The following is a 21,494-nucleotide window of genomic DNA, read 5'->3' as shown; positions in this document are numbered from 1 at the left end:
AACTCCAGGACATCACTGCAGGAGTTCCTCAGGGTAGTGTCCTCGGCCTGAGGAACTCCTATAGTGATGTCCTGGAGTTGAGATGATTAACCTCCAACCACCACAACCATCTTCAGCTGCTTCATCATTGACCTCCTTTCAATCATAAGGTCAGAAGTTGGGATGTTCACAGATGACTGTACAATGTTCAGCACCATTGCGACTCCTCAGATAACGAAGCAGTACATGTCCAAATGCATCAAGACCTGGACAATCTCTCATCTTGGGCTGACAAGTGGCAAGTTACTTACGCACCACACAAGTGCCAGGCAATGACCATCTCCTACAAGACAGGATCTAACCACCACCCCATGACATTAAATGGCATTACCACAATCAACATTCTGGGGGTTACCATTGATCAGAAGCTGAACTGGACTAGCCACATTAATACTGTGGCTACCAGGGCAGATCAAAAGCTAGGAATCCTACGATGAGTAACTCACCTCCTGGACCCCCAACCCCCCCTTCTCCCCCAAAGCCTGTCCACCATCTACAAGTCACAAGTCAGGAGTGTAATGGAGTACTCTCCATTAGTCCATGTGTCCTCACTCTTTTGGATCTGGCCTGTGCCAACCCAATTGCATCAGGAACAGCCAGCCAAGTTCAAGACCAACAATCGCTACTTGATGAGCCCAGCAGAGACAGCCATTTTCTTCGAACCAGCCAAGTGAAATCCAGATAAAGGCCTTTATCCATTTGCACAGTGCTGGTCACCCTGAAGTTAAGTATAGGTTATTGTAGCTGATAGGTGTAGTTTAACTCATGGTAGATATTGTGTTTGCATGTTGAGCTAACTCTTGTGTATGTAAATAACCCATCGTTTGAACGAACTAACTGGTTGTGTAGTCATTTGATCGATATAAGGGAAGGCTTGTGGTTCACCGAGATAAATAGAAATACCCACAGTATTGGCGACGCTGTTGGGACCGAAACTGAGCAACATTATTGGCGACTCTGGCGGGACGAAACAGGGCAACACCTGGACATTTGAAGTGAGGAAAGAAAGTTAAAAATCTCGGGGAGCCCCTTTGTCTGTGTAGTCAGTACCCGAAACAGAAATTTTTATTTTACGGTAGCTCTGTCTTGTCAGTGCTTTCTGTTTCTATTTCAGATTTACATTATTTGCAGTGGGTTTCTTTTTGCAATGTTTGTTGAACCAAATGTACAGAGAGGACCATCTGTGAGGATTTTCATCCTTGGCGCTGAAGATTCCCAGCTTCACGCACCCTGCTCAAGAGAAAGTGGCTTTGGCAGCACGATCTGCATTGGCGGGCGGGGGGGGGGGGGGGGGGGGGGGGGGGGGGGGGCAGATGCAGGGTGCACTTGAGGAGCCGACCCAAGAAAGGGTTTATAGGCAGCCACAGCGGAGCCTGGTGCCGAGGCGAGCTGTTTAAAAGACCCACCTCTGCGCTGTGGAGCATCATCCCAGTTATAATGAAAAAAAGTAAGGCCCTCTGACCCTCACTCCTCACACACTCCCCATGCCCTATGCATGCCAGCTAATGATTCTCCCCCCACACCCTCTTGGCCCCTCATGCCCCCCAAGCCAAGTTTTGGCACCGCCATGCCAATTCACCTGCTTTACACTATATGGAACTAATAAAACCTATAGTGACAGGAAGAATGTTATATAAAATGCTTTAAAAAGACTAGTCAGGGGCAGCACGGTGGCCTAGTGGTTAGCATAACCGCCTCACGGCGCTGAGGTCCCAGGTTCGATCCCGGCTCTGGGTCACTGTCCGTGTGGAGTTTGCACATTCTCCCCGTGTCTGCGTGGGTTTTCGCCCCCACAACCCAAAAATGTGCAGAGTAGGTGGATTGGCCACGCTAAATTGCCCCTTAATATTAAAAAAAAAATAATTGGGTAATCTAAAATTTAAAAAAAAAAAAAAAGACTAGTCATTCATTCGTTACTTTCCACTTTACAAAATATGTTTAAGACAAGCCAATACTTTAAAGTATCAATAGCAGAAATTGCCATCACCGAAACCTCTTAAACCTGTGTAAATAAACATTGCTTAATTGACAGAAGTGATCAAAGATATAGAGCTGTCAATTTAGCAATGTTTTCCCTGGGGTTCAGCTGTTTCAACAGACAAATGGATTTCTGGGCTCTCAGCCAAGAATGCATAATGAGATTTGGTGCATCATATGCCTCTCCACCCCATGGTTCCTCATACCCTCAATGCCAACCTATGCCCCTCTACCCTCCCATGGGCCCTCATACCATCCATGCCAACCTATTGTTAACTATGCACCACCCATGGCCCTTCATACCCACCATGCCAACCAATGCTCCCATACCCAACCCATGGCCCCCGTGCCAACCCATGCCCCTACTCACTACCCTTTTTCCTTATATCAACCATGTCAACTTACCCAGTATCCAGCTTGGGCAGACTTCAGGAGCCAGGCTGAGATAAAATGAAATAAAGTTTCAAGTGTCCAATACAGACATTAGTTTTAGAAAGCACACACTCACCCATAAAAACCTATTCACTACATTTACCTTCCTTCAACTACATAATTCCTTTCTTTTTGCAATGACGGAGAGGCTCTCTCAGCGTTGCTAAATGACAAGCCCGCGATTCAGGACACCATTGAGGTGCCATGAACCACCCACTCTTTGAAAAGCTGGCCTGGTTCCAGAAAAATTGCAGTGGACTATCCCCGGGGTGGCACGGTGGCACAGTGGTTAGCACTGCTGCCTACGGCTCTGAGGACCCGGGTTCAATCCCCGCCCCGGAACGCTCTCCTTGTGGAGTTTTCACATCCCCCCCCCCCCCCCCCGTGTCTGCATGAGTCCACCCTCACAAGCCTAAAGATGTGCAGGTTAGGTGGATTGGTCACACTAAATTGGAACAAAATGATTGGGTACTGAAATTTGAAAACATTAAAAAATCAGAAATCCTTGGAATGGGTCTGGGAATCCAGGACCCAGCGAGAATCCAGGCCCATATGAAACGGCAGTGAAGCAGGACGACAACAATAACTGTCCACGACCCCCACATCCCAAGAATAAATGTTTTAAAACTAAAATCTTAAATTTAAGAATTATTCCGCAGGAGACCCGGGCTGTGGGGAAACCATCAGCGCACAACACTATTCACAGAGCAAGCAGACAAACCAGTCTAGAGTGACGTTACACACCACACACACTAACCACAGCTTGTATGTAATCTAGCGCTGCTCCACGGAACAGTACTTGAAACAATCAGCATTTACCCACAGAGATAGCATCACTTGTAATCATTTCACAACCAAACCCTGATTATCTGGACTCTCAACATTTGGCACAACAAACTACCTGTGCAAAAAAAAAACATTGCAAATAATGTAAATCGGAAAATAAAAGCAAAAAACACTGAATGCTTGGTCCGCCGGAAACTGGTGTAAAGAGGAAAGATAAATTAATGTTTCAGATATTGACCACCCTTACGGAGGGGCTCTCCACGAAGTAAGAAACTTTCTTTCCCCACCTCATATCTTGGTTCCCTTTTGAAGCACTTTGTTTTCTGAAATGTTTTGTGCGCCTTCACACCACTGACGTGATGGTGCTGGCCCTTCTGAATCACTCGTGGACATCTGGCCCTCCTTAACCTAACATCTGCGCTGTTTCCTCTGTCGAGGCTCTCAGGAAGTTAGTGATTTACTATTATTGGGATAGTTTACTTGCGTTGTTGCCCCTCCGCCAACACCCCTCCTGCCCGAGCTGTTCAATTAGTACGGCTGGAAGAAAACAATTTGCACTTCTAGAGTTCAAGCTGTCCCAAGACACCACTGAAGGACTTTTGAAGTATAGTCGCTGTTGTAGTGTAGGAAACAAAACAGTCAATTCATGCACAGCAAGATCCCACAAACAGCAATCTGACAACGGCCAAATAATCTGTTTTAGTGATGTGTATTGAGGGATGAATATTGGCTAGGCATGTGGAGAATTCACCTACTCTTCTTCAAAATTCTGTAATGGATCTTTCATATCCACCTGAGGACACATGGGGATGCAGGAATTTCCCCACACACTTCAAGACCCCAACATAAGGATCAAATCGGGGGTCAAAAGTGTGCACTGTGTGGAGAACAGTCGCCCAGCTGTGATTTGCTCAGAATCAGACAATTAGAGGCCAGAGGGCAGGCTCGCCATCTAATTAAGGAGGGCGGACAGGCTCCTGAAGCTGGAGGGCCTGCAGAACCGGACACCAGCAGGATGTCTTTTCAGATAGAGAGAGGGAGAGAAAGTGCCTCAGGATGGAGGAGCCTTCTCTCCAACTTTCTAAAATGTTAAGTTAAAATGAGAGTCCTTCCACCGGGCTTCCTCCAGCTGCCGCCGTGGCCAGGTAGGCCTCAAAGCCTGCTTGGAGGGCTGGCCCCTAATGTTTTCCCCTGGAAGGCTGACTCCAGAGAACTGGCCTCTTACCTGGAGACACCAAGGGGCCCGGAGGCTGACTGGAAAATTCCAATGGCCTCTGACAATAGGCCTTAAAATTATTGTAAGTGACTACCCTTCACTTGCAAGCACTGTGGTCTCTGTTTAACATCTTATCCGAAAGGGAGCACCTCCGACAGTGCGGCACCTCCGACTCTGCGGCACCTCCGACAGTGCGGCACTTCCTCAGTACGACACTCTGGTAGTCTAAATTTTGTGTTCCAGCCTCTGGATTGGAATTTCAGCCACTAGGAGGCACAGGTGCCACCTACTCAACCACGAACGGGCTGACACAATGGATGTTTATGTAATGATTGAACAAAACCTCTTTCCAGTGGGAGGGAAAGAAAAAAACCTCCCTATTTCACTCCAGACCGGCTCAGCTCCATTCCAAATGTAATCTTCATCGATCACAAGTTATTGCAAACAAGGCCAATTCAAATGTTAAAGCCCTCTGAATTTGCTGTACACTGCACTACTAAACATTTGCCATGGGAGTTAGCTTAGCAGGTTTTAACAAACAATTAAAAGATTCCACGAGTGAAGCCAGGACGAAGGATGGTGGCCCGATAGCTACAGTCGTGCCAACTGTCAATGTTTTGTAGCGGCAGTCAGTGTTTTGGGGGCTAGATCAGCACTTGCTATCTCAAATCAATGTTAATTAAAGGTCCCTCTCTCCTCCACTTACTGCCTGACTCAAACAGACAAACTGCAGCACTCTGCAGGTGGCTGGGAGTGGGCGGGGTGGGGGGAAGAGGTTGACATGGGGAGTAGCCATTCCTGAAAATCGTGTCCAGAGGTGGGGTAGGGTGGGGTGGCCTTTGTAACGCAGTGGAACTTGGCAAGAGTTTGCTGAAAGTCCAACGGTCACTTTGTTTTGACACGCTTAAGAAAAAATATTACTTTGCAATACGTGTTTAAAATCAATCAAGTGCATCATTCGTAATTCAAAGTTCCCAACAATCTTGTGCTTTCAGTATTGTTCCTCAGGCTTCCCCTGCTCATATTCTGTGCAAATGTTGCGTATATTTATCATTTTAGTTGCAGAACCCGTGCAACTACCTGTCCTCACATGTCTGGATCATTCGTCAGTTGTCAACTTTACGCATGCCTTGCCAGTTTTGTGAAGTTGTTGTTTGGCTTTGCAACATTTTTTTTTAAAGCTTTGTTAAGGGGCTGTTTTGAATGGAGTGCCCCAGTTATTCAGCACCAAGCGAGGCAGCATCTGTGTTGAATGTCAGGTTTTGTTTTTGTTGGCAGGACAGCAGTGAAAGCTAATGCACACCGGGTTGTGGTTCAGATGGTAGCCCTCTCGCCCAAATCAAAAGGCTGTGGATTCAAACCACACCCACCCCCGCCGAAGCCAATAACAAGCAAATAATTACGGCTGACTCCGGTTATGTTGCAGGGTTAGGTTGGAAATGTTGGGACAAAGGAGATTGAGGGGAGATTTGGCAGAGGTGTACAAGATTATGACAGGTTAGACAAGGAAAACCCCCTGCCCATTTGCTGACTGCACACGGACGATGCAACGCAGACTCAAGATTTAGGGCAAGGAATGCAAGCAAGGGAATGCCAGGAAGAACGCTTTTTACAGAGTGAGCAGTAATAGAACATACAGTGCAGAGGGAGGCCATTCAGCCTATCGAGTCTGCACCGACACACTTAAGTCCTCACGTCCACCCGATTCCCGTAACCCAATAACCCCTCCTAACCTTTTTGGTCACTAAGGACAATTTAGCATGGCCAATCCACCTAACCTGCACATCTTTGGACTGTGGGAGGAAACCGGAGCAGCCAGAGGAAACCCACGCAGACACGGGGAGAACGTGCAGACTCCGCACAGACAGTGACCCAGCGGGGTATCAAACCTGGGTCCCTGGCGCTGTGAAGCCACATTGCTATCCACTTGTGCTACCGTACAGCCCAGCCGTAATGACCTGGAGCTCGCTGCCTTCGTGGGCGGAGCTTGAAAGAATTCAACTAGCAGAACCGAGCGAGGGGCGGGGGGAATGGGACTGACTGGATTGGTCCACGGGGAGCCAGTTTGGACTCGATTTGGCCAATGGGCTCAATGACTTCAGTGGTGGTACTGAAAGGCGTGCCATCTTTCTAGGTGAGACATTAAACCAGTGTTCTTCAAAGTCGGGGGCGCAACCCGCAGGTGGGTCGCGGGCGGGTGTTGGTGATGCGACCATCAATTCACTCGAAGACTCGTGTCGAAGTAAACAGTGGTTTTAATCAACTTACAACTTTGCCTGCCTGCGACCGGTACAATACTGAAGGCGGTCCCGCAGGTCTGCTGCTCTTATACTTCCTCTAAAGGGCGGAGCCATGGGCGGAGCCCGTACATGCTCCAACAGCTCCCCCTGTGGGTGAAGCCACAGGGTTAATAATATAGTATAACGTAATACAGTATACTGGTGAATTAACAGTATTTATACATTCACCACAGTCGGGGACGCGGAGCCTTTGTCCGTGGCGCTCCCGATCGAGCAAAGCCCCGCGCAGCAGCCGGCTTTTCATAACGCCGGCTGCAAGCGGATGCGAACATGTCAAAAAATAAATTTGGCTGCACTGCGTATGCGCGCACGATGATCAGCACACATGCGTAATCGGGCACGCATGCACAGTGCGGCCACTATTTTTTAAGCTATTGCAGATTTTTGTTTTACAAGTTCTGTAGTAGTTTTTATTCATTTATTTTAGTCATTTAATTTTTATTTATTTGCTAAAATAAATTGGGGGTTTATTTGATAAAATTTTACAGGAAAAAAATTCAGGACTTTGGACAGATGGAGACTCCATACTTTCCGATACTGGAAGACTTCACCTTCATCCAACAGGTTCCATTGGAGGAGCGTGTACGAGGGCCAAGGGGACCCAAAACCATTTCCTCCATTTTTGTCAGCAGCAAACAAGGTAAAAGAAAATGGTGGGTCGTGCAGGTCGGCCGGCGTGGGTCGCGAACGTCGGCCGTGTTGGGTCCCGAAGGTTGGCCGGTTGGTAAAAATGGGTCCCCGGGAAAAAAGTTTGAAGAACACTGACTTAAACCCCATTCAGCCCGCTTGATTGAATGCAAAACAAAAGTCATCTTGGTCAATATTTATCTTTCAAACATTCAGCCAATGGTTACTTGTGGGATCTTGCTGTGTATCAACTGGCTGCCACATTTCACTTAGATCACACAGCGGCTGTCACTCCAAAAATAATTCATTGAGCGGTGAAGCAGTCGGGATGTCCTGAAATCATGTTCAGTTTTCATATCAGTGCAAACTCTTTCCTTCTTTAATTTTGTAGTTTTGCATTCAGTGTACAGAAGCAACAGACAAAAAGCATGGTTCAGAGATTGGGCAACAACGCTGAAACCACGATGCCCTGACCGACATTCCCTGAAAGTCAGCATTTTTAAAGTTATCTTTGAGCACAGATGGAGGGGATTAATAAGGGGAGAAAAGGTTTGAAATTTTTCCTGAGCTCAGTTGTAAATCAGCAGCGCAAAGTTAAAAAGGACCTTCCAAAGTGCAACCACTGTAAACAATGCGGCACTGACTCAGCACGGAGGTGTTAAAGACCTTTGTATTAGTAGGTCACATAGGTGCTTCGGGAGCCTCACGTAGAGATTAAATTCCCTTTCCGGTTAGTTTGCAGATATCTAACAGACATTTGTAATCAAGTTTCTCTCTCAATCAAAAAACAATATTAAGTGAAGCCCATCTGCGCGTTTCCCTCCAAGCCACACACCATCCTGACTTAGAACTATATCGACATCGCCACTGGGTCAAAATCGCGGAGCTCCCTCCCTAACAGCACTGTGGGTGTACCTACCTACACCACACGGACTACAGCAGCTCAAGAGAGGGCGGCCCACCACCTTCTCAAGGGGGATTTGGCTGGGCAATAAATGTTGGCCCAACCAGCAACGCCCACATCCCCCTATAGAATAAATAAAACTGCAACCCCAATCTCCACAAAATTCAAACGGACAATAACAAACACATGTAAAAATAACTCAAGTAAAGACAGAAAGTGCTGGAAATACTCAGCAGGTCTGGCAACATGTGGGGAGAGAGAAACACAGACTAAACGTTCCCAGTCAAATGTGACTCTTCAGAAGAACCGTCTGAGCATTTCCAGCACTTTCTGTGTATATTCCAGGTTTCCAGCATCCACAGTATTTTGCTTTTATTTTAGTAAAATATAACGGAGTTGTACTGGACTTTTGTGGGTCAGATAGCGAAGGCTGGCAGAGGGTGCAGCAGGCGAGTCACAATGTGACACATGAAGAAATATGTCCCTTCAAAGACAGGCTAACGCCGTTTTGCAGTATAAATGGGTGGTGGCCAGGCTAAAGGGAGCTTCAAAGAAGAAGCAGTCTCAACAGGGTCCAGAGATGAACAGGTTGATGTGCTGGGTCTATGTGGACTGCGTTTGATGCAGTGTAGAGAGAGACAGGCTTCCAACACTTGATGAGATGCAATACGATTTTGTTTAACATCTAACCATATTACATACTTAACTGTGGGTTGACACTATGCTGACTTGACTGGAGACCTGAGGCTAGCCTGACCAGACTTACTGACTACCACATGGTGTTTGTACTGGCTAATGCTCACGAGCTCTGACTGTCTCAGAGGCTGGATCCCGAGAGAGCGGGAAAACTGGAGCCCTCTGGCTTTATAGTGGCCGTGTCCTGTCTGGTGATTGGCTGCTGTGTTCTGTGTGCTCACTGGCCATCCTGTGTGTCAATCACTGCCTGTCTGCACTCCATCATATACATGGATGTATATTGTGACATCTCCCCCCCTTTTTTTTTAAAGTATGTGTTCAGGTAATAAATATTTAGGTGCGTGTGCGTGAAGATGTGTATAGCTACTTGACTACATACAAAATATGCTAGCTTATATACATGGGAAGGTGTCGCTAGTGCAGATAGAGGGCAGATAAAGCATTTTAAAAAACCGATATGTACAGATGTCAAAACGATGAGATAACAAGGTAATGCAACAATCAGTCTATAAGTTTAGTCTCTGTGGTGGGTGATGAATTCTGGTTGACCGCCTCAAGGGTGGATCAGGGGCCGCCTGCACCTGGACGGGCGGGACTGCCTCCAATGCGGTGGTCGCTGAGGTCGGCAGGATTGCTGGTGAATCGGTGGCCTCGTGGCAGGGCGCGTCCGGAGGAAGCAGTGTGCGAGGTGGGACGTCATGGTCAGGTGGCGGGCGTGGAAGTCTGCGCAGCGCCCGCCTGTTGCGCCGGGGGAAAGAGCCATCGGGCATGCGAACGAGGAACAATCTCGGGGCCACTTGCTTGACCACCACAGCTGTGGCGGACCAGCCACCATCAGGCAGCTGAACATGAACTCGGTCAGCAGGGACCAGCTCGAGGAGATCTGTGGCATGGGCGTCGTATGCTGATTTGTATTGGGCCCGAGACTGCTGCATCCTCAGTATGACCGGGAAGTTGTCAAGGTCCGGAATGTGGATAGCCGGAACCGTCGTTCGTAGTGTGCGGTTCATGAGAAGCTGCGCTGGAGACAGCCCAGTGGACAGAGGGGTCGCTCTGTATGCCAACAGCGCCAGGTTGAAATCGGAGCCTGAGTCTTCAGCCTTACATAATAATCTTTTGACGATGTGGACCCCTTTTTCGGCCTTCCCATTTGACAGGGGGTAATGGGGGCTGCATGTGACGTGCCGAAAGTTGTATAGCCGGGCAAAATCTGACCACACCTGGCTGAAAAAACAGGGGCCGTTGTCACTCACCACCGTGAGTGGTATCCCATGTCTGGCAAAAGTTTCCTTGCATGCCTTGATCACCGCGCCGACGTGAGGTCAGACAGTCTGGCCACTTCGGGGTAATTGGAAAAGTAGTCGACCAGGAGGACATAGTCACTCCCCTTGGCATGGAACAGGTCAACACTGACTTTGGACCTTGAGGAGGTCACCATCTCATGTTGCTGTAAAGTTTCTTTAGGCTGAGCCGGCTGAAATTTTTGACACGTAGGGCAATTGAGGACCATGTTGGCGACGTCCTGGCAGATGCCCGGCCAGTAGACTGCCTCTTGAGCTCGACTGCGACATTTCTCGACCCCCAGGTAACCCTCTGGCCGAGCACCATATCTCGCATGCTCTGCGGGATCACAGTTCTGTTAAGCTTCATGAGGATGCTGTCGACCACCGTTAGATCGTCCTTGACGTTGTAAAACTGGGGACACTGTCCCTTCTGCCAGCCATTCGTGAGGTGCTGCATTACACGCTGGAGCAGAGGATCCCTGGCCGTCTCCTCACGAATTTGAATGACCCTCTCATCAGAGGCTGGGAAGTTGGAGGCACAGAATTGCACCTGCGCGTCTATTTGACAGACAATGTCAGTCTGCTCACACGGTGTGGTGATAGACCTGGAAAGTGCATCTGCAACAATGAGCTCTTTGCCCGGGGTGTAAACCAGGTCAAAATCGTAGTGGCGGAGCTTGAGAAGGATGCGTTGTAACCGTGGTGTCATGTCATTGAGGTCTTTTTGGATGATGTGAACCAACGGCCTGTGGTCCGTCTCAACCGTGAATTTGGGGAGGCCATACACATAGTCGTGGAACTTGTCGATTCCCGTAAGGAGGCACAATCCTTCTCAATCTGAGTGTACCATTCTCAGTGGGCGTCATGGCTCTAGAGGCATACGCAACTGGGACCCAGGAGGAGGAGTCATCCCGTTGGAGGAGCACTGCCCCAATACCATCCTGGCTCGCGTCAGTGGATATTTTTGTCTCCTTGGCGGGGTCGAAAAACGCCAGCACCAGGGCCTTGGTGAGTTTCGCCCTTAGCTCACACCATTCTTTCTCATGAGCGGGTAGCCACTGGAAATCCGTTGATTTTCTGACGAGATGGCGGAGGGCTGTGGTGTGGAACGCCATGTTGGGAATGAACTTCCCAAGGAAGTTGACCATCCCTAGAAAGCGGAGGACCACCTTCTTGTCCTCTGGTGTCTTCATGGCGTTGATCGCCGAAACCTTGTCAACATCCGGCTGCACGCCTTGCTGCGAGATGTAGTCGCCAAGGAATTTGATTTCTGATTGACCGAATGAGCATTTGGCTCTGTTGAGTCGGAGTCCATGCTCGTAGATCCTGTGGAACACCCACTTGAGGCGATCGATGTGTTCTTGAGGAGTTGTGGACCAGATTATGACGTTGTCGATGTACACTCGCACCCCCTCGATCCCCTCCATCATCTGTTCCATTATGCGGTGAAATACCTCTGAGGCAGAGATGATGCCAAAGGGCATTCGGTTGTAGCAGTGGCGACCGAACGGGGTATTGAATGTGCACAGCTTGCGACTGGACATGTCCAGCTGTATTTGCCAGAACCCCTTGGAGGCGTCCAGCTTGGTGAAGAATTTGGCATGAGCCATCTCGCTGGTTAACTCTTCTTGTTTTGGTATTGGGTAATGTTCCCTCATGATGGTGGCTTCATTTATTTAGATCAGGCACATGATAGAAAGCTTGAAGACATCTGCAGTAGCATGGTAGCATAGTGGGGGCCGCACGGTTGCATAGTGGTTAGCACAATTGCTTCACAGCTCCAGGGCCACAGGTTTGATTCCCGGCTTGGTTCACTGTCTGTGCGGAGTCTGCACGTTCTCCCCGTGTGTGTGCGTGGGTTTCCTCCGGGTGCTCCGGTTTCCTCCCACAGTCCAAAGATATGCAGGTTAGGTGGATTGGCCGTGATAAATTGTCCTTACAGTCCACAAAAGTGCCCTTAGTGTTGGGTGGGGTTACTGGGTTATGGGGATAGGGTGGAGGTATGGGCTTGGGTAGGGTGCGGGATTTACCGACCACCCCGCCGCGTGTTTGTCGGCAGTGGAGGCGGTCCGCCAGCAGGATCTACCGTGCCTGCCGTTGTCAACAGGATTTCCCGGTGACAGCACCCCCTGCCGCCGGTAAACCCATTTGCCGGCATGGGAAATTCCAGCTTCCGAGAACTAATCTGTTTGGGTATTATCCGGTGCTTAACCCTTTGTGTAAGGAGACTCTTTCCCCTTTCCACACTCGCCCTCGTTAATGGATAGGGTTCTTTCAGAGAGAAGGGAAGATATTGGATATTTACAGTCGGCATGTGTCGATGGAAGAAGCTCCTGAGTGACATTAAAGGGAAGTGAAAGAGGGAGCTGGCTCAGTTTCTTGAGGGGGGTGTGGAGTGAAGCTCTCCATAGGGTCAACTCTACCACCTCATGTGATAGGCTCAGCTTGATTCAGTTTAGGCTGGTACATAGAACATAGAACAGTACAGCACAGAACAGGCCCTTCGGCCCTCGATGTTGTGCCGAGCAATGATCACCCCACTTAAACCCACATACCCCTAACCCAACAATCCCCCCATTAACCTTTACACTACGGGCAATTTAGCATGGCCAATCCACCTAACCCGCACATCTTTGGACTGTGGGAGGAAACCGGAGCACCCGGAGGAAACCCACGCACACACGGGGAGGACGTGCAGACTCCACACAGACAGTGACCCAGCCGGGAATCGAACCTGGGACCCTGGAGCTGTGAAGCATTGATGCTAACCACCATGCTACCGTGAGGCCCTATGTACAGAGGGCACATGTGACCAGGGCACGAACATGTGTTATTTTTTCGGAAGAAGAGGATACACGCGAGTGCTGTTCACAAGATCCGGTGAATCACACTCATATGTTCTCGTCTTGTCCCAAATTTGTAAACTTTTGGGTCTCCTTATTCAACACCATGTCAGGGATTCTTGAGATTGAGTTGGAGCCTTGCCCTTTGGTAGCTATCTTTGGTGTCTCGGACTCGCTGGAACTGCAGGTGGGGGCGAAGGCGGATGCTCTGGCCTTCACCTCGCTAATGGCCCAAAGGTGAGTTCTGCTTGGATGGTTCAGCCCAGTGCTTTGTTGCGACCTTATGGAGTTTTTGCACTTAGAAAAGGTCAAGTACATCATGAGGGGTTCGGCAGAAGGGTTCTACTCGAGATGGCAGCCGTTCATTTCCTATTTCAGGGAGCTGGTCACTGTCAGGTGTTAGGGGAGAATTGGGGGCCGGAATTTGTTTGAATTCTGCCTTGGTTATTTTTCTTTATGGGTGGGGGCAGGGGTGGGGATTGAGTCTGAAATTGTATTTGTTGTGTAATATGGTTTTACGGTGTTAAATTTTAAAAAAATGTCTCAATTAAATATATTTTTTTTTAAATGTAGGGTCAGCACACTACCACAGTGATACAATCCTTCCAAGCCTAAATAGCCATGCCTGGGGAATAATTATGGAGCATATAAAACAATAAAAAGAAATGTTGTTTATAAGAGTTTCCTAAACAAACGGCAAAGCTTTGAAGCAATAAAGTCAAAAGATTACTCCAGTAATAAAAGGTTTGCGAAGCAGTTAATGATTTTCCACCTTTGTTTCCTTCATACCAATGGCACCTTATTCAATCTGGGCATAAGCAAAGATCGCAACAAATCTGTTTAAAGAGTTGACACTGAAGGTTATGAAGTTATGATTCAAATTTCACAAGAGAAAAATACACGTGAAAGAAAACTTGTTTTCATTAATAAAACATCGATATGTTATACCCAGCATTGTTGGTGTTTACATCAATGTTTCATGGAGCAATTTGTTTTACAACAAAATATTGTTTCTGCCACAGCACAAATGGACGAGTTTCTCAAATTTGTTTTTCAGGCTCATCTACTACATGATGCGGAAAAGACACAATAAAACACACACACAAGAGGCATAGTATGGTTTTCACATCGCTCCACAATTGAAAATAGCAATGGGGATAATATAGAGAAATTATCTCACTAATTTGGACAAAAGAAAACCCCATGTATTAGTTACTGGGGTGACAATGTACGACAAAGAATAAACACAAGGACATGCTGCAAAGCACAGGTAGTTGTCAGCATTGCTAAATCATGATCAGAGAAAGGCACTTTCCAAAATTAGTGAAATTCAGAAATGAGTGCCAAATTACTGAGATACAAAGCTGATTCTTGCTGACAGGTGACTAGAAGTCATGAATGATGCATGCATGGATACTGACAAAGTTTGTTTGAAAGCAGCTGACTCATTACTGAGCCAGTGAAGTTGGGTAAGCATCGCACACCACCCCATTCTCTACGGCCAGAGGAAACAATAGAAATAGATTTTTGGAAAGACAGACCTATGCCTCACTAGCTGGTCGAGTGCTTCTTCATCCTCTAGAAGTGAACTAGACATAAGCGTGAAACATCAATCCGCCAGCTTGTGCTGTAGAGCAAACCAACCAGCCACAGCAATGTCATCCAATTCAATACAATCCAGGAAGAACTCGTGTCCCTTCCTTCTATCCCGGAATAAAAACAATATAAATATAAACTGAATTTCAGTGCAATGCATTGACATACGGTTCAATATTTGGGAGGGACAATAGTTTGAAAACAGAATCGTCAAATGTGTAATTTTAAAAGAATATACAGGCAGAATTCTGTAAATGAGATCAATAATGCAGCTTGCTCAATTACTCAGATCACAACTGCACAATCAGTGGACCCCCCCATTCTGAATCAGAAAATTGAGGCATTGACTACTTTGCTGACCTTGAAAGGTTTCATTAAAAGCCAGACACACATGCACAAGATACGCATTTTCATGTAACTTCACATGACTGAAGCACTGGGAAATATTACAAGCTATTCTTTAAAACAATGTATTTCCATTGCTCTCGGAGTACTCAGTTGTCTTCCTCCAGGAACACAATAACAGATAGCGCTGCATCATGGGAAAATTGAATTTCAGTCAAGCTCTCCCTTCGACCAAGTGGGCCTCACCAGAACATCAGTGCTGACTCGCTCGTTAACACTCTTGCCTCTGAGTCAGAAGGTTGTGTGTTCAAGTCCCACTCCTGCTATTTTAGCACAAATGCCTAGGCTGACTGAGCACTGCGGGGTTGCTGTCCCTTGGCTCAGGTGGGGGTGGAAGAGCTTACATGACACTACTTTGAAGAGGAGCAGGGGCGTTCTTCCTTCTCCTGGCCAATATTTATCCCTCAACCAACATCACTAAAACAAATTTTCTGATCATTATCACATTGTATGCCTTGGTATTGCAAATGCACATCTAAATACTTCTTAAATGTTATGAGCGTCTCTGCCTCCAGAACCCCTAAAAGAACAAAGAAAAGTACAGCACAAGAACAGGCCCTTCGACCCTCCAGGCCTGCGCCGATCATGATGCCTGTCTAAATTTAAAACTTCTGCACTTCCGGTATATCTCTCCATTCCCATCCTATTCATGTATTCATCAAGATGCCTCTCAAAACGTCGGTATTGTATCTGCTTCCGCCACCTCCTTCAGACAGTAAGTTGCAGCATCCAACCACCCTCTGGGTAAAAATGTTTTTCCTCACATTCCCTCTACACCTTCTGCCCCTTACCTCAAATTTATGCCCCCTGATCATTGATCCCTCCACGAAAGGGAAAAGTTTCTAATTTCTCGACCACATTTCCTACATTACAACCATACTTGCACTTGAAAAAAACTTCACTTTAAGCCATCCTGAGGTCATGAAAAGTGCTTTACAAATTTAATTTTTTCGCGTCTTCTTTTCATCTCCGGCTTGCAGCATAACACCCTTTTGCCACCTCTAGCCCCTCAGACTCTATTTGTCCTCGTCCGCATTTGCGTTCCAACTCAAACTCAATTTCTAACTTTTGCTTTGGTCTTTTGTGTTCCACCCGCAACTTGAAAAAAATGCTTTAATTTCTGCCTCGTCAAGGCTGAGGAGGTATTGTGGTGCAATGGGGGACATCCCTGACGCTCCGGGATCAAGTCCCGCTGAAGGACTTACTGGCAGCAGAAGATGTGTTCATAACATGGTCAAAGAAATCTTTCCAATATGCCTGGGGCGGTTGCTAAGTGCTAAGCCTGGTCAGCCATGCCTGATGTGGAAGGGTGCCCCTCAGGCTCGAGCCTCAGGTGACTGACTGGTGGCCTGCTCCAGGAAAAACTAGCCCCGGAAACATGACTGCCCAGACATGGGAAGTTTCTTAGGCTAAGTCGAGCCAAGGCTCAGTGGAAGCACTCTTGATTCAGGGTCAGACAGTTCAAGCTCCAAACTACAGACTTACGCTCATAGTCTACAAAGACTCTCCAGTGCAATACTGAGGGAGCACTGCACTGTTGAAGGTGCTATCTTTCAAATGTGCCATTAAACTGAGGCCGTCTGCCCTCTAGGCTGCTGTAAAAGATCCATGACCGGATTCAAAGAGAAGTGGCGGACCTACCGCTTGTGCTGTGGCCAATATTTATACCTCAACCAAATCCCCCAAACAGATTAACAAGCTCGTGATCATATTGCTGATTGTGGGCCCTTGTTGCATGCACATTGGCTGCTGCATTTCTTACGCTGGAACAGTGACTACACTTCAAAAGTACATCAGTCTATAAAGTGCTAGGGTGGCACGGTGGTGCAGTAGTTAGCAATGCTGCCTGCGGCGCTAAGGACCTGGATTCGATCCCGGCCCCGGTCACTGTCCGTATGGAGTTTGCACATTCTCCCGGCTTGGGTCACTGCCTGTGCGGAGTCTGCACGTTCTCCCCGTGTCTGTGTGGGTTTCCTCCGGTTTCCTCCCACAGTCCAAAGATGTGCAGGTTAGGTGGATTGGCTAAGCTAAATTGCCCTTAGTGTCCAAAACTGTTAGCTGTGGTTACTGGGTTACAGGGATAGGATAGAGTTGTGGGCTTAAGTAAGGTGCTCTTTCCATGGGCTGGTACAGACTCGATGGGCCAAATGGCCTCCTTCTGCACTGTAACTTCTATAAAGTGCTTTGGGACATCCAGAGGTCATGGAAGGCACAATATAAACACAATTTTCTTTATTTTTACATCGCCTCACCCGATCTGACCTGTTGGCATTTCACTGAAACTCTACCTTTCATCTATTATGTACTGACTTTGCTTTGCTACCACCTCAGAACGAATTTGCTTTAACTAAATGAGAAGCAGCATTTGCCCCCAAATTTGTCTCTGAGAAGTGAATCAGCCACGGAGAAACCATTTCGTAGTTTGTTCCCCCAGAAGCACAATAGAAAGTTTAATTCAAAACCACCAGTCCCCTCAAGTGTTCTCCAGCCTGCCCAATGTCTCAACACTCTGCTCTCATTATTCTACCTTCCATACTGTCTGCCTCTTGTAGGGATCACAAATCATTCAACCAGGCTTTCGAAATCCTGCTGTTACTGTTCAGCCCCTCCTCCAGATTTACAATCCCTTCACCACTGCCTATTTACTGCAGCCCTCCCATCTCTCTCTTGCCTGCTGTTCTGCACCTTCCCTTCAATCTTGTACTTTTCCATAACCGTTCAATGTGACTGGCTGCTGCTACCATGCTGGGAACCCATTCTGCTCCTGACCTTGGTCTACTTTGGTTCCTGTAATTACCAAAAAAAAACTGGGTTTCCGCCTCGAATTTACTTAAACCACACACTTCTCCCGAGTTGTGGCCTCGCTGGTTCTTTGCTTGTCCTCGTACCAACTGCTGGAGGAGGGGGAGGTGGAATCTATATTTCAAACCAACACCAGGCATTCTGTGGACAAGTGTAAATGAGCTGGAAAATGTCGCTGATTTCAACCGATTGAATGAACGGCAGGGGAAATCTATCCAAGTCAGTGCACATTCGTGCATTATACTTTACACTGCTGTGCTGGGCTGCATAAAAACTACAAAATGCAGCAATTTCTCAGAGACTGGCTTACGTAAACCAGGCTGCCACTTGTTATGGATCAGAACCCAGAATGCAGGATTGTCAGCCTGCCTGATGTGTCTTTTTTTTTGGTTGCTGTTGCAAAACTGGGGACGTGATTTCTGCAATGCAAGAAAGCCAGCAGCAAACTTTGAAAAAAAAATTATGCAGCCCATATGCATAACGCGGTAGGGTGCAAACTAATCCAAATCATAGCATCTCATAAAAACTTTTTTTTTGCTTGCAAGATGAAATACCGAGGCGCTAAACAGGGTTTAAAAAAAATAAACGTGTTCAGTCGTTTTAACTTCCCAGCTCCATAGGACGAGCTTGTTATGAAGATGAATTAGCTTGGGTTGCATTTTCGGCAACGGCAGGATAAATCGTGGGGGCTGTCTATGTAAATTACACCGAGGCTGCCACACAACGTTAAGAAATGCATCGAAGGTATTTACCGACCCGGGGAGGGGTGGGGGATATTTGGGAGACCCTCAGAAGGAGGACGGGGGTGCAATTCGTATAGATATCAGATTATGAAAGGGAGTGGATATATGGTGGGGGGAGCTTAAATGAACAGACAAAAAAAACAGCCTTGCCACTAAATCCCAGCTAATATCCCATAACGTCTGAAAGTTATTAGTTTTCAAAAAGACAAAAGTGCCGGATCTGCTGTCCGCTCTCTTACAACAAAGGCGAGGGGACTCTGAGCTGGGATGGCTGCACACATCCAGTAAACCTTGGGAAACAATTGGATTCCTCGTTTTAAGAAACAACCGAAATATCCCTGTTCTTTTGTACAAGCGGAAAAATACTTTTTTTTTAAACTGATTTTTTTTTAAGGAGGGGGGCTGGTGGTGGGGGGTGTGGGGAGTCGTCTACATTTAACCCAGCTCTGGTTGCCCTGTGTTATGTGTGCGATCAGGTGTCATTGCAATGAAGCCTTGCTTTCTTGCCTGAACCAAGTGTGGATTCATTCCTCTCTTCCCAAAGCTGCTACATTGAACAAAACGCTGGCTGGGATATTGCCCCTGTCCTCAATGACTCCCTGTTTACAGCTCCCGCAATCAAAAACAGAAAAGAACCGATCGCTCGTCCCGTTTTTCATTTCCAGAACCCCTTCCCCTTCCCGGTCTCTCATTTATTTTTTTTCATTTTAACTCCACTTTCCCGCTTTGTTCCCATCACATTGTCTATGGGATTGACAATGACTGTTGCACTATGTAGGCCCTGCTAGGTTACTGGCTTTTTATTTTGCAGAGGGGGGGAGTAGGGGGTGAAATAACAGTTCCCAGTCAATGCTGCCAGTTACCTTCTCTCTCTAGCCCCCCCATGTCCAAGCAATGACATCAACTCTTGTTTTTTTCTCTCTCTTCTCCTCCGGCGCTGTTACAATTTAAAGGCAGGACTGTAGAGTCTCAATTGCCTTTTGTGTTCCTTTGCCCCTCTCCCTCCCCTCCCACCCCAAAGCCCATGCACTTACCTTGTCTTTGACGGTAGGAAGGCAAGTTTTATTAATCCATGGGTAAACAACTGGATACCGTCCTTGGCTATACTTGCTACTTTCAGTCTGTGCTCTAAGATATGCAGCTCCATCTTTTCCTCCTTCTCATTTGTGGACCATCTAAAAAAAAAAGCCTGCAAAGCAGAGAGAGACCCTTCCTTATATGATTGCCACTTGATCTGCAAATAAATGTTGGGGAGGGGGGGGGGGTTCAAAAAAAAGTTCCTTGGGAGGAGCAGGAGGAGGCAGTGAGATTAGAGAAAGGGGGTGGGGTGGGGGGGAGGGAGGGAGGCTGGGTGGGAAAAGGCAGTGCTCTATCAGCATGCAGAATGATGATCCCAGCAATATCACTGTAGCCCCGCCAGCTGGTTTACACTGTAACAAACAACATACCGCCTGGGCCCGCACTGCGCATGCCCCGCCCGGCCTGGCAAGGCACCCTGGGAGTTGTAGTCCGCCCGTTGCGCATGCCCAGTGGGAGTGGCTGTGGAGTCGGTGGTGGTGGCTGGGGGCGGGGCAAATTTCCACCCCCCCCCCCCCAAAAAGACTTATGAAATGCCAGGTCGTCCTTGCCCACCAACCTAATTTGCACAAACCTCATTTTGCATTAAACCGACAGCGAATGCAAAACCTCTGCTGCATGCTTTGCATTCTGCCCAACCAGCTTTTTAAAGCGCACCCAGACACCAATAGCCGACTGCGACTCTTGCAGGGATGTTGAACCATTGAAGCGGTCGTCTCATCTTCCATGTGCCTCTGAAACATTCCCAAACCCTCCCTTTCCTTCCCTTCGGTGCTTGCGCCTCCCGTCTGGGTTCTCTGTCCGACTGCTTCAGAAAGCAGCCCGGGTCCCTGCTCCCTGCCACGCTGAGTGGGTTGCCAATCCCGCCTTGTTGGAAGCTTTTGTTTACCCAAATTCTTTTGGAAACGTAAAACGTCTTTAAAGTTAGTGGGCACTTCAATGAAACTTTGAATGCACTGTGAACTGAAACTGAAGGACACGAAGCAAATGCTTTATTGCTAAGATATCCATTTGCGAAAAATGGATGTTTGCACACATGTTCAGTAACGTCCCCCAAAAGTTCAATACGTCCCAGCCATAGCACAAATATAAAATTAACAATTCCTAACACAACGAAAGACCATTTAGTATTTGTAAAGTGGAAACAGAAATAATCATTCAGTGTGCAACCCAGAAACTGAAGGATAAACATGCGTTTTAATACAGAGTCAAAACAACAAATAAAATAACGATAAAAGCAAATTACTGTGGATGCTGGACTCTGAAACAAAAAGAGAAGATATTGAGCAATCTCAGCATCTGTGCTGAGAAAAGGGAGCTAGAGTCATCCAGACCCAAAACGTTAGTTCCCTTCTCTCAGAATTTACAGTGCAGAAGGAGGCCATTTGGCCCATCGATTCTGCACCAGCCCTTGAAAAGAGCATCCTACTTAAGCCCACGCCTCCACCCTATTCCAGTAACTCACTAACCCCACCTCACCTTTTGGATACTAAGGGGCAATTCAGCATGTATCTTAACTCCACCTACCCACCTTGTCACTGAGAAAACAATAACTGAAAACTGCTGAACAGGAAAGCTGCAAAATGTTAGCTGATATAAAACACCATCTGATTCAGGCAATGAAAAGACATTTAGTTCGGGTACAGTAGCATACTTGTGTTGTTATACTGATATAAAGGCAGCAATCGGTTATAAAGGATTGGGTAAATACTTGGTGGCTTCATTTATTTAGATCAGGCACATGATAGAAAGCTTGAAGACATCTGCA

General features: G+C 47.3%; 1 protein-coding gene across 1 annotated transcript in view; it reads right to left on the bottom strand.

Moving 5' to 3' along the window:
- Nucleotides 1-19,898, bottom strand: part of LOC119974328 (cytosolic arginine sensor for mTORC1 subunit 2-like) — a 218,934-nt gene extending 199,036 nt beyond the window's left edge. Inside the window, 1 exon segment of the mRNA XM_038813099.1 lies at nt 19,684-19,898. Within this exon segment, the coding sequence (XP_038669027.1) occupies nt 19,684-19,796 (113 nt within the window). The 5' untranslated portion in view covers nt 19,797-19,898.
- Between the last annotated feature and the right edge of the window lie 1,596 nt (nt 19,899-21,494).

The sequence above is a fragment of the Scyliorhinus canicula genome, chromosome 12 (genome assembly GCF_902713615.1).
Source record: "Scyliorhinus canicula chromosome 12, sScyCan1.1, whole genome shotgun sequence".
Taxonomy (NCBI): domain Eukaryota; kingdom Metazoa; phylum Chordata; class Chondrichthyes; order Carcharhiniformes; family Scyliorhinidae; genus Scyliorhinus; species Scyliorhinus canicula.
This window is presented reverse-complemented; position numbering and strand designations above follow the sequence as displayed.